We start from the raw sequence: 11,006 nt of genomic DNA, 5'->3' as shown, positions 1-11,006 counted from the left end.
AACAATCTGTAATTTAACTTTAATGAAAAATTTACAAACAGTTTACATGATAAAATAGCTCTCCATAACAATTTTCATATATTAAAGTCTTGGCCATTAGATGAATAATGAAAACAAGGGTTTCAGTTTTGAAAATGGAAACAATCTTTCCCAAACCCAAGACTATGAATAAAAAATTTTCAGTTTACAATTTGGCCAAGGATATTCTTCAAAACCAGTGTTGCAATTGATCCATATGGTTACTCCATGGTATATATACATTTTTAACAAACTGCTTCAAATTTCCTTTGTTTATTATGTAGATTTTTCATTAGAGCTTCCTTAAATCTTGATCACTGGAATGTAGTGACTACCATTCATCAACAATTCTGCTGGACACCACTCAATTTTTCTTTCAATGCAGGCAGCATCTGAGGCAACTGCTCAATGTTGCATCATAAATTAATAATCTGCCATACAATTCCTTTGAAAAAGAAAGGAAATTTCTTTACATACACTCCTCTTGGCATGCATGCAAAGGCAATCACTATTTGGACAGGATACAGACACCAATCGAAACATTCAAAAACATAAAATTATATATATATATAAAAAAAGTTAAATGAAGCCACCCTAAAACACCTAGCATACAGTACTATCCCAGAACATCAACAGCCATTTCAGCATAAATATTGCTTTAGATAACCATCAACAGCTGGATAAAGTCAAAAGCTAACAAGATGCATTACATAATTTGATTTCAACTTGCCAACAAAGTAACCAAATATTAGAAGCACCAAAAAGCCAACCTTTAACAGAATTAACTGTTCATCATTCTGAATTAAATTCCGGTCTTTTAGATCATCCAGCCACTCTCAGTAACACCCCAAATGAACCTGCCTTTAGTTAGTCACCAACCTTCAAAAGTTTCTGGAAATGGCTATTAATGTCAATTATCAAATCAGATCTAAGCTGAATAACAAATTAACAAAAAATCATTGAGGGCAGCATTTTTACCTGGAATGACAAATACAAAAATATCGCTTGCTTCAATCACACACCATTCACACTTTCCAAAGAACTTCCGTAAATATTCCTTAAAGAATTTTGTGGGAAATATAGAGCTCTTAATTATGTACATGGAGGTCAAATTATGACAAAAGAAAATCGTAGGCTGTGTATTATCTTCTAGTACCCCTTTTTTATAAGCATGTTTCCTGTTTTCCCATTTACAAAGAAGGCTGGATCAGAAATACAAATATTGTAGGAAGTCCCATACAGTCCCTTCCAATGGGTACTGGAAATTGCTACTGTGTCGAACTGTTCCAGGTCGAGGTTCTTAAACTTTTCTTTCTTTTCCCTCCCACTCCCACCCCCAATCCCCTCTTACAAACTGACTTTTCAGTCAGCTACCACAACCTTTACTTGACTATTCCCAGATTATCAAAGTTGCAATTTAGAATGGCTTGACCAGTTCAACCTAGCAAACCCAATAAAAAAATTCTGGTAGTAATCCGATTGATGTCCATATTTCACAGTAGCATAACAGACCTTTCTTATGTCCTTCATAAATTTGATCAAGATCACAAAGGTGCAAATTTAGCTGAACTACAGCTATGCAACTTTAAAGAAACATTGATAAGAAAAAATTTACATCTTAACTATCACAGTAACAAATTAATCTTATTCCAAATTATATAATTCAATTTCTTGACAATTCACATAGTTTGTCACATTTCTAATAGCTGTACAGTATCAATATGTAATCAAATTAACCTACATTTAACAAAATATCCTAGACTGACTGATATGCAGCAGATCGTCGGCGGCGTCCTACAAGGTAAGCAATCAAGACTATAACAACCAGGCCAGCCAGGGCACAGCCCACAGCAATTGGCACAACATCGGAGGTGTTATCAGCCGTGCAGTGAACAGCTAGAATAAAGAAAAAAACAAAAAATCATTAAAAATAATGGTTACAACTGCCAATATGCAAAACAATATTTGACATTTCTCCTTATTTTCAAATTAGTAAATACTGGCATCAATCATCTGAAGTAATACTTACAATCAACGAAGTCCTTTTCGCCAACAATTTCGTTATATGCTTGAATCTGGATGTTAGTCAAGTCAGATCCCAGAGGAAGTTCATACTCAGCACCATCCAGAGTTCCAGTCACGTTGAAAGCAGACAGATGTGAATGGCAGTTGAAGCTACGGTTGACACCAATTTCAAGAGGACTGAAGTTATAGTTCATCGCAAGATCCAACTTTTCACCTGCAAAAGCAACTCAAGTTAACATTTATGTTACAAATCCTTACGCCCATAAGGTATGGTTTTAATAAAAATATTCTGCAATCCTGCACTTGATAACAATTTCAAGAGAAGCTCACTTGTACAGGTGTTATCTGTTACTATTTCTAATGTCATTGTTAATTTCCATTTAGGTTAGGCTTTCCAGCACATTCACATGAAACAAGGTTGACATGTAATGTGAAGATCATCAATGTCCAATTGCAGTCTAGAAGTCAATTCACCACACAATAAGAACTTTGAATTTTAAAAACCCTTTATAACATGGTCAACAGTGATAGCTTCAGCTTGGATTTCAATTTATATAATGTCAGAGGTTACTAATTTGCAACAGGAAATGTCATGATTTTGATATTTCAGATTTTGGTAGTAACATAATAAAAAGCACTTCAAAAGAGTTTTAGAACACAACACCACTAAGATTGGAACAAAAAAACTTTTCAAGTTCTGAAGTGGTCCAATACATAGTAAAAGCTTCAATGATTTTTACTAGTTCTGGTGAACTAGAGTTCAAAATGTCTTCTTACTCCATTCATTGCTGTAGTTTTTTTTCTTCATTTTCTTTATAGGAGCCTCAAAACTGACCATTTAAAGGTTTACTGTACCAATAAAATAATTTGTAGACAGTGACTAAGCAATTTGACCTCCCTCCAACTGGAAAAGCTCACACAAAATTTGCATAAACAGCAAAGTTCAACTAGCCTACAACTGCAGAAATAAAAATAAATACAATTTTAACCATTTGTTGCACGTATCAAAATCTTACTGTACAGAATTTCAGGGAAACAAAGCAGGCCATGCTAATCAGTATTTCAATATCAATTAACAAGAAACAAGGTTATCTGCACTTATGTTCTGGGCCACTCCAAGTTTGCAATACAAATTGAAGGTTTTCCAAGATAACTATACTTAATGGTGGTCAGTAACAAAAAAAAAAAAAAAAAATCCTGCAGCTCTGATGTACAAAGATTTTGTGCAGACGTATAACATGTGCTTTTGTTCACACAAATACACAACATAACCCAACTTCAAAGAAAAGTTAGCATTACCTGTGCAAGTTTTACATATAATTTTTTTTTTTAGGATGTCTAGTTAGTAAAACTTTCAGTAAATCAATAGTGAAAATATGCGGCCTTAACTACAGAATTCCATTTTCCTTAGTCTTTTCAGCTAGAACCAGACGAGGCAGTATTTAACTCCTTGGTTCTAACAAAAATTATCACATTACTTCAGCATTTTCTTAATACTACTCGGGATAAATCATTCGTACAGATTCATTTAGGTGCAAGACTATCAAATAATGAGATTACATCACCTAACTGACAAGTTGTTTTCCATGTTTTATTTCACTCAAACATTTAAGGTAATATTCTAACAAGAACAACACTAATAATACCAACTATAAACTTGAAAACTTCTGCTATACTTACCATAAATAGTTGAATTTACAAAGTTCTTGCCCATGAATACAGTAGCTGTAAAATCGATCAATGACCAAGAGTCCTTTGTCCTGTTGAAGGTCATTCTTGTGGAAGAAGTTTCATTCACAGCACCCCAGGTGATCTCAATGTACTGTTCACCTTCAGTTCCATTGCAGGTGCCAGTCACAGTTCCTCCATGCTCTGGGACAGTAACTGTGACCACTGCAGTTTTCTGAAAATTTTTGAGAAACACTGGTAATGGAAAACAAATTGATAACAAAAGGGATACATTCAGCGCTCACAAATTCTTGTTTCTCTTATTGCTGTAAACAAAACTGTCATACTTGTAAACACTGGGTCCACAGCATGGAACTTACATTGGTTTTTGTAGTGTAATTAACTGTAAAGGAGATGGTTCCCTGTACCATAACACAGGTGACATTATTTTCTGTAACATTGTAGTTGAAGTTTGTTTCAGGAGCTGAGGTGGTCACTGGTTCTGGAGTGGTAGTGGTTGGTTCAGGAGTGGTGGTGGTTGGTTCAGGAGTGGTGGTGGTAGGTTCAGGAGTGGTGGTGGTAGGTTCAGGAGTGGTGGTGGTAGGTTTTGGTGTGGTTGTGGTAGGTTCAGGAGTGGTGGTGGTAGGATTTGGTGTGGTGGTGGTAGGATTTGGTGTGGTTGTCGTTTCAGGAGTGGTCGTACTCTTTGCCGTTGTTGGTGCTGGTGTGGTGGGAGGGGGTGCAGGTGTGGTGTCAGTCTTGTTACCATCTTCAACTAATGCTTTTTCCACATCTGGGATGCTGATGTCTTGGCTAGCAGCTAGGGTGCCTGAAAAGTGAATGCAAATGTTATTTTCAACTACCGAGAAAAAAACATTTGTTACAGTTCTCCAAACATATACTCTTGCATGAAACTAATCAATATCCTTGAGGATAGCTTCAAAATGGAATCTTTCATAATAATGCATTATCAAATAACCATTCTCTAGTTATTACACCTGTGCCTATAATACAGGCATACCATGGCCTTTAAAAGTCATTGACAAGCCTGTTGCAAACCAAAATATATAAATCAAATTGAGGATGACGGGTAAACCTTAAAACTTGTATCGTAATTGTTAATAGTGTGTGTTGTGTGCGAGTTCTAAAATTTCTTTACTGCTAAATCTAATAGAATCTGAAAGTATAACATTGATCCCCCATATGGGTTCAGAGAAACCATATAAAAATTTGTCAAGCCAGTGACAAAGCACGGGCTATTGGTTACTCTGAACCTCATCTGAGGCTTGTCAAGAGGTTCTAACAAACTTTAACAAGCAGATCAAGTTAAATTCTAATCCACATTTTGCCCTAAACTGTCAATGATAAGGAAAATGTTGGCTGGAGCAGATGTTATTCAGTACCATAAAGATCAGGTAGATAAATTGGCAAATACATTTCACACTTTAGTTTTTAGGTACTGTAGGGATAGCTGGTAAACAGCAAGATATGCCAGGCAGAGGTTGAGTATACCCCTGACCAACCTTTGCATCTAATGACTGCTGGCACAAGTGCTGACCAAAGCATGCATGGCTTACCTTTCCAAACACGCATACAATGCGACCCGGAATAACCTTAGTTAACTAGGACACCTATTCACCCACGCAGTTTCATTCAAATTGGGATAAAACTGGTAATCAATTGAAAATCAGTTTTCAATCATCTAAATCTTGGGATACAGATGTACTCCATCAGCATTTAAAATTATCCATTATTTAGATAAAAGGGGCTTTTGAATTTGTGTTCCGGAAGTTGAAATTTCAATGATGGGGTACACAACTTTGAAGACTTAGTGGCAGCAATTTTAGATAATGACAAGCAAGTTGTCTGAAATTTTACATGAACTGCCACATTTTCACAAAATTTGGGGTATTTGCTCTAGACACACTGCTATCTTAAATTCCCTTCTAAGCCTCTAATAACTCCAGCTTTTCAAAAACATTTTTTGCATGCCATTGGTACACAAGCTTTAGGCTCTTACAAAATGTACACTATCTGTATTACAAGTAACCATATACATGAATAGGCAAGTTCTGAACGCCTACGCATTCAGTATCTTTATTTATTTTTCTTTTTTTTTTTTAACCCATATTTAAACCTAAACCCTCTATAATTTAGAAGTACTGACCCATTCCATACCTTCCACCATGTTCATGTTAAACTATACAAATGGGTTTCAAGGATCAGACTATAGCTATGACACCTAAGACCAGAAGTGAATATATAATGCCACAGTTGTGAAAACCTTCCAAGCCACTGACACCAAGACATGACATGACATATACATGCCTTGCATTTTGATTTAATTTATAAATATTGCTCCACAAGAGCTTAAGTCGAAAAAGGAGTCAACTTCTAGTCCTACCTGCTCTCACCTGTATACCCTATTCCTTGAGTATCTTTAAATTGGCATAAATATTTACACAACACCAAGTATAAAGTCATGATATCAGCACTAATAATAAAAAAAAAAAAGGGGGGGGAATACAAGGTCAGGGTTGGCCTAATATCACTACCTTGGTTACCATGCACTTATGCCAAAGTCAAAAATCTGGTGACCAGTGCAATTACTAGGTGCTGATTGGTCAATGTTTACATGGCCAAAAGTAAAATCACCAATGACAACATTTAAGAATCATACAATATGGCTACCATCGACAGGTTTGCCAAAATACAAATTGATCATAGTTAATACAGTAGTTGAAACGAGTCCACTACGGATTAAAATAGTGCACTTAGCTTATCCATTTTGGTTTATCATACATTTACACTATGCTTTGAGGTACTTTACCTAACAGTTACAATGTTTGTGTGTCAATTCTAGCCAATAATTCCACCCATCTGATAAGCAAGAGCCCAAAAGTAATTTGGTGGGGGTTTTATTTCTTCAAGTTTATTTCAGGACACTTTTTTCTCCCTCCTATTATATACTGAAAAAAATAATAATAATAAAAAAAATAAAAATAAAAATAATAAAAGCTTTGTCCACAGTTAGAATGGAGAGTACTTGACAAATTACTGTATTTGAACATCTTAATGAATAAAGGGTAAAAGTTTACAACAGGACTAGACATCACAGACTGTCCCAAAGTAATAAACCCTGAATGCACTACCAAAAGAATTGCTGTATGAACATATTCTGGTAATTCTTTACAGCACACATGCACTTACCGGAGACTGAGTAACCAACTCCAGGTCACAAAGTTTATTGAATAATTGAAGTTACTGTGCGACTGGCTATGCAATTTAGACACTACCTAAAGGTAGGGTTAATGGGCGGTTCTGCCTCCCCCAACACCCCCAGGCAAACATGGCCTTTGCCTCATTATGCACGGCAACAATGTTAATATGCAGGAATAGCAAGTGGACTTGGGCTGTGTGTGGCACTTTCCACTCCCTTTACTTTATTTGTGGCCTTACCTTTCCTGTCTGCAGATTATTTACTGTACCAACAGATTTTTTGGCCTCTACAAGAATCATAATTTGTACTAGATTTGTGCATCCACACCAAAGATTAACACTTTCCTGATCCAGGGGTTTTGCTCCCCAGAGCCCCTACCAATTGCCACATTTCCCAGACCTGAAGCTCTATCCCTTGACTGATTCCTGTTTCTACCCAGCTGGTGCTAGGGAGCAAAAGATTGAAGTTTCTTGGCACCATACTTCTAAAGCAAACAAATTTGGAGATTTGTGCCAAATGCATATGCCATAAACTTAAAACCTACAGCAGCTTTTGAAATGGGTATCTTATTGCTTCTGTTGTATGTTTTTCTTATGCTGTCCATTTACTGCCTATCTTGTGTCCTTCTCAGTAACATTAACAGTAGGACATGTGAGCATGCATCTACCACAAGGAATGCAGTTTTCCACATCACTTACATCCTCTTTAATTGTCAACATTACATAGTTTCAGTTTTAAACAGTATTTTGCTATTATGTTAAATATTTCGGTCAGATGGGGAAGGGGAAGGGGTGTTTCCTGGATTTCCCAGGAGTGGCTGGAGTAACAGGGTTGTCACTTCAAAAACAGCAATACATTTATTTATGTCCTTTGCAATAGAAAAGAAGAAATTAATGCATATTGCAATTTGAATAATTGAAAACAAATAATAGCTGGCTGTGTGAATAAAAAAAAATATTAAATAAAAAATGCTTTAGAACAAGTTTTCAAAATTAAAGGATTGAGGTAAGCAGGTGCAGCTCAGTAAGCCTAATAAAGACTTCAGTAACCAAGCACTTGAAGCCATACATGTTTGGACTATATGGGGAGAGGGGGGGGGAGCAAAAAATGTATTGGATGGTGCATGTACCTACTGCCAATGAGAAAATACAGTAACTGTACTTTATCTATAGTTCAAATCCAATCTTTAAATAAGGTAACAATAAAGTTGCTTAAATGGCATGGTGTCCCACAATAAGTTTTGAAGAAAAGCATTAAAGGTCAACAATCTAATGAATAATATGGGTCTTAATATGAAATGAAGTTAGAGCAAAAGAAAATCAACAGACTTATCAAGATCAATGGTGGTGTGATGTCTGTGATAAAGAGGGCTAATGTTACCACGAGATGTGCGCAGATTGAGGGAAACGGGCACTTCCATCTCATAGCATAAATAAGCGGCACAGAAACAGCTTCTTCGGCCTCATTTACCGATTAGGGAATAAGGAGAAGGCCAGATAGGTTAGGTTTGGATCTTGGGTTTAAACAATGCCCTGGTTTTGAGACTTCGTTTCTGGGACTGCATCGCTCTCGGTAACAAATAACATTTTCATTTCATAGATGGGAGGCCAATGTGCTGTTCAGATCTTTATGCTCTAGAATTTGAGTGTCCATATCCTTCTTCCTCTGTGCAATGCTCTGTAACAACAACCCAAGAAATTACCAAAGGAAGCACTAGCAACAGACGTGGATGAACTGATACACTGAATACTAAAGTTGGGCAATGTCACACCACCTGAAGTGAACAATGACCACCCACTGAAACACATTTAAAACTAGAATAATTTTCTTTGAATGCAAATCTTTGCACAATTAATCTACACTGTTTGGGCTTTAACATTTAAGTTTGTAGTATTTACTCATTCATAAACCTCTTCAAATTAGTAACAAAATTCCATTTTTTCCATAATTTCATTCTTTTATTTGCACCAAATCTCTTATCACTTCATTACAGCAAGTCATGACACTTGCAACTATCACGTCACTGGCAGAAAGCTTAAGACCAAACCATATTTTAGTTTCCACCTGAACAACAGCTTGCATCCCAATCAACACCTGATCTCTTTTTCTATATCATGCGTCCCCATTGAGAAAATCGGGTGGATATTCTAGGCCATGAAGCAGATTTGGGTCACTTGTCCCTGTGGCCATTGTTCGGGGTATGGACAACCTCCGTGGCCTTTCGATGCCCCACCGGTGGATACCCTCCCCTTCCCTCCCTCAAGTCAAAGTTTTCCTTAAATCATTTTTCCCTCCCAGCAAAAAGGCAGCTTAATATCCCCAATTCCATGACATACGGGCTCCACTCGTCAAGAGAACGTTCGCCCAAAACTTTCGCTGGAATGGTTATAAAAAAAATAAAATAAAAAGTGGCAGGCGGGAGCGCTGGCAGGCCCCTTCACCCGCCGGGTCGCGACGTGAAAATTCCTCTCCAACTCGTCTGAATCTACTCCTTTCCGCCGTCATTTGCTTCACTGCGAGGCGGGCGTTGAGGTCAAGTGGCGAGGGAGGCTTCGAGGGGCGTAGCTCTGCCCCCGACCAGATCATATGACAATGACACGGACACAACACACATGACAGCGCTGACAGCCATACCGTCGCACTTCCGCTCTCCAGATCCCCTCGCAGGCTTCCTCACGGGCGGTTTTAAAAGCGCTTCACGATGGGACTTGCGTGGAAATGAGGGCGGGAAGTCGCCTTCCCTTCCTCGGTGGGCGGAAAGGAGTAAAGACATCAGAGGGACTCATGTGACATCGCCTCGGCCGAAGCAGCTGTTTCCACGCCTGCCATTTCCGCCGCGCGATCAAGATCCTTCTTCCTTTCCTCCTCTCGGCCGTCTCTCGCGCCTTCCATGCACTCCACGACATACTCACCCAGCACCAGCAGCAAAGCCAGGGAGAAGAAAGACAGTCTGGCCATGGCGATTGATCCGTAATACGTCCACTGCTCACAACGGCTCGAGAACGAATGTCGGGAACGCCGGAGTCCGGACCAGCCGCTGGCTAGCCTGGCTCGTCCCGCGGCCGAACCTCCTCCCTCCCTCAACACCCCTATTTTTCCTTCATTTTAGCCCTTCTGATTTCTTTTCTGCCGCCAAAACTGGAAAAGATACCGTAGAGATTTATTTACGGTTTTATCCAACGGTCCTATTAAGTGTCACGAAACAACCGATGAAACATTTGCAAGAAAAGAGTATGACGCACGTCGGTTTCTAGAAGAGCCCTGCACCAATGATCAGCTGATCCTGATAGACTGTTATACTGTAATTGGCTATCTTATATTGCTTGTTTGCATGTTAGGTAGCATAAAAATATGCGTAATTTACATAGTATTGAATAAGTCAATCAGTTACCTCTAAATAAAAGAAATAAAAAAGAAAAAAAAAAAAACGTTGCATTTATATGGCAAAAGTCATGTCAGCTGTAAATAAAAACTGTAATGGCTACTTTCGGCTTCCATACTATTTTTTTTTTTCTAAACAATTGCTCAAGAATAAGAATAGCTTTCGTGGTCTACATGGAGATTCTGAAAGTATGCTAAATAAATAATGATTTGCGATTTCCTGGCAGACTCTTGCGTAAGTAGGTGCGAGGAACAGCATCTTATTTCGGCGTTGCTTTTATAATAAAATCAGTGAGTAAATAAAAAATGAATGAAAAATGGACTGCCATCATTTCGTCACCTCTTTAACATTTTAAATTTTCCATTATATATATATATATATATATATATATATATATATATATATAACACACACACACACACACACACACACACACACACACACACACACACACACACACACACACACACACACACACACACACACACACACACACACACACACACATATATGTATATATATACTGCATCTATTTAGCTATCTATATAAATGTGTGTGTGTGTGTGTGTGTGTGTGTGTGTGTGTGTGTGTGTGTGTGTGTGTGTGTGTGTGTGTGTGTGTGTGTGTGTGTGTGTGTGTGTGTGTGTGCATGTATATACTTCCATGCATCCATCCACACATGCATACATTCAT

General features: G+C 37.9%; 1 protein-coding gene across 1 annotated transcript; it reads right to left on the bottom strand.

Annotated features, from left to right (window-relative positions):
• On the bottom strand, positions 1 to 9,999 carry LOC119582797 (lysosome-associated membrane glycoprotein 1-like). Its single transcript, XM_037931239.1, has 5 exons — positions 9,844 to 9,999; positions 4,092 to 4,540; positions 3,724 to 3,946; positions 2,048 to 2,257; positions 1 to 1,914 (listed from the first exon to the last, which is right to left on the bottom strand). The coding sequence occupies exons 1-5, from the start codon at positions 9,887 to 9,889 to the stop codon at positions 1,775 to 1,777; spliced, it is 1,068 nt and encodes a 355-aa protein (XP_037787167.1). The 5' UTR covers positions 9,890 to 9,999; the 3' UTR covers positions 1 to 1,774.
• Between the last annotated feature and the right edge of the window lie 1,007 nt (positions 10,000 to 11,006).

This window comes from Penaeus monodon, chromosome 16 (assembly GCF_015228065.2).
Source record: "Penaeus monodon isolate SGIC_2016 chromosome 16, NSTDA_Pmon_1, whole genome shotgun sequence".
NCBI lineage: Eukaryota > Metazoa > Arthropoda > Malacostraca > Decapoda > Penaeidae > Penaeus > Penaeus monodon.
The sequence above is the reverse complement of the archived record's forward strand: the minus strand, read 5'-3'. Positions and strand labels throughout refer to the sequence as shown.

Bases quoted from the DNA above. Each gene is read 5' to 3' on its own strand.
- LOC119582797 (XM_037931239.1), bottom strand. From the start codon at position 9,889: ATGGCCAGACTGTCTTTCTTCTCCCTGGCTTTGCTGCTGGTGCTGG. The intron at 2,258-3,723 runs GTAAGTATAGCA...TTGCTTTTGCAG, and splicing joins TGTAAATTCAACTATTTATG to GTGAAAAGTTGGATCTTGCG. The intron at 1,915-2,047 runs GTAAGTATTACT...TCTTTATTCTAG, and splicing joins CGAAAAGGACTTCGTTGATT to CTGTTCACTGCACGGCTGAT.